At 69.0% G+C, this 874-nt stretch overlaps 1 protein-coding gene across 1 annotated transcript in view; it reads left to right on the forward strand.

The window, feature by feature from the left end:
* Positions 1-356, forward strand: part of EMIHUDRAFT_241526 (hypothetical protein) — a gene marked incomplete at both ends in the record, with an annotated part of 918 nt that extends 562 nt beyond the window's left edge. Inside the window, one exon of the mRNA XM_005773569.1 lies at positions 229-356. Within this exon, the coding sequence (XP_005773626.1) occupies positions 229-356 (128 nt within the window). The remainder of the gene's footprint in view (positions 1-228) is intronic.
* Between the last annotated feature and the right edge of the window lie 518 nt (positions 357-874).

The raw sequence follows: 874 nt of genomic DNA on the forward strand, positions 1-874 counted from the left end.
CGCGTGGCGTGCACGTCGGTGACACCCACGGGCGGCCCCGGCCCGAGCGAAGGTGCGAGAGGGGACGCACCCGCAGCTCAGTTGGGCCGAGGAGATTCATATGTGAAAGCGAGCAGGGGCGCCGCACTTCACGCAGGTCGACACCCCTAGACGGCGCGGAGCCGAAGCCGTCCGTGCCACGAGTGCGGGACGCACGCCGTCCGTGCTGACGCCCCCGCCGCCGCGCAGGCGGGTCGATCACGCTGCCCTGCTTCTCGATGAATATGCCCTTCGCGGGACTGGTCGCTCATGGGCGCAAGACGCTCGAGACGCGCAACGGCACGATGTTTGAGCGCGCGACCGGCCCGCGCGTCTAGAGGCAGTCCAGAACAGACGGGGACGGGATGCTCCATGCAGATCCCTGCAGGTCCCTGCAGCCTGCCAGCACTCGAGAAGTCTGTGGACCCACGCCACACGCGGGGCTCCCTTCCTTGACTCGAGAGACGAAGAGAAACGGAGAGACGCCTTTCAATCACTCGGTGTCGAGACGCCGCTCCGACGCGCTCGACTCTAGTCCTCGCACCGCAGGCCTCTGCCTGTTGCACGTGGGGCGGCGCACCTACCCGGACGGTGCATCACATGGCGAGTCACCGTGAGCCCTCGAGGCCCTTGGAACGGGAGAGGGATGCTCACAGGCGGCAAGCATCGCGCCATCCTCGCGGAGGCGGGCGACAGCGAGGAGGAGATTGGGCGCACGACGGCGCTGCCGCCGGGCTTCTCGCGCGGCGGCGTCGTCGCGCTGCTCGAGCTCGGCGACACGCGGCCGGCCAGCCTCGAGGAGAGGTCGACGGCCGAGGTGTGGAGCAGACCTCGGCACATCTCTCGGCTCTTGGAC

Source organism: Emiliania huxleyi, assembly GCF_000372725.1.
Source record: "Emiliania huxleyi CCMP1516 unplaced genomic scaffold EMIHUscaffold_334, whole genome shotgun sequence".
Classification (NCBI taxonomy): domain Eukaryota; phylum Haptophyta; order Isochrysidales; family Noelaerhabdaceae; genus Emiliania; species Emiliania huxleyi.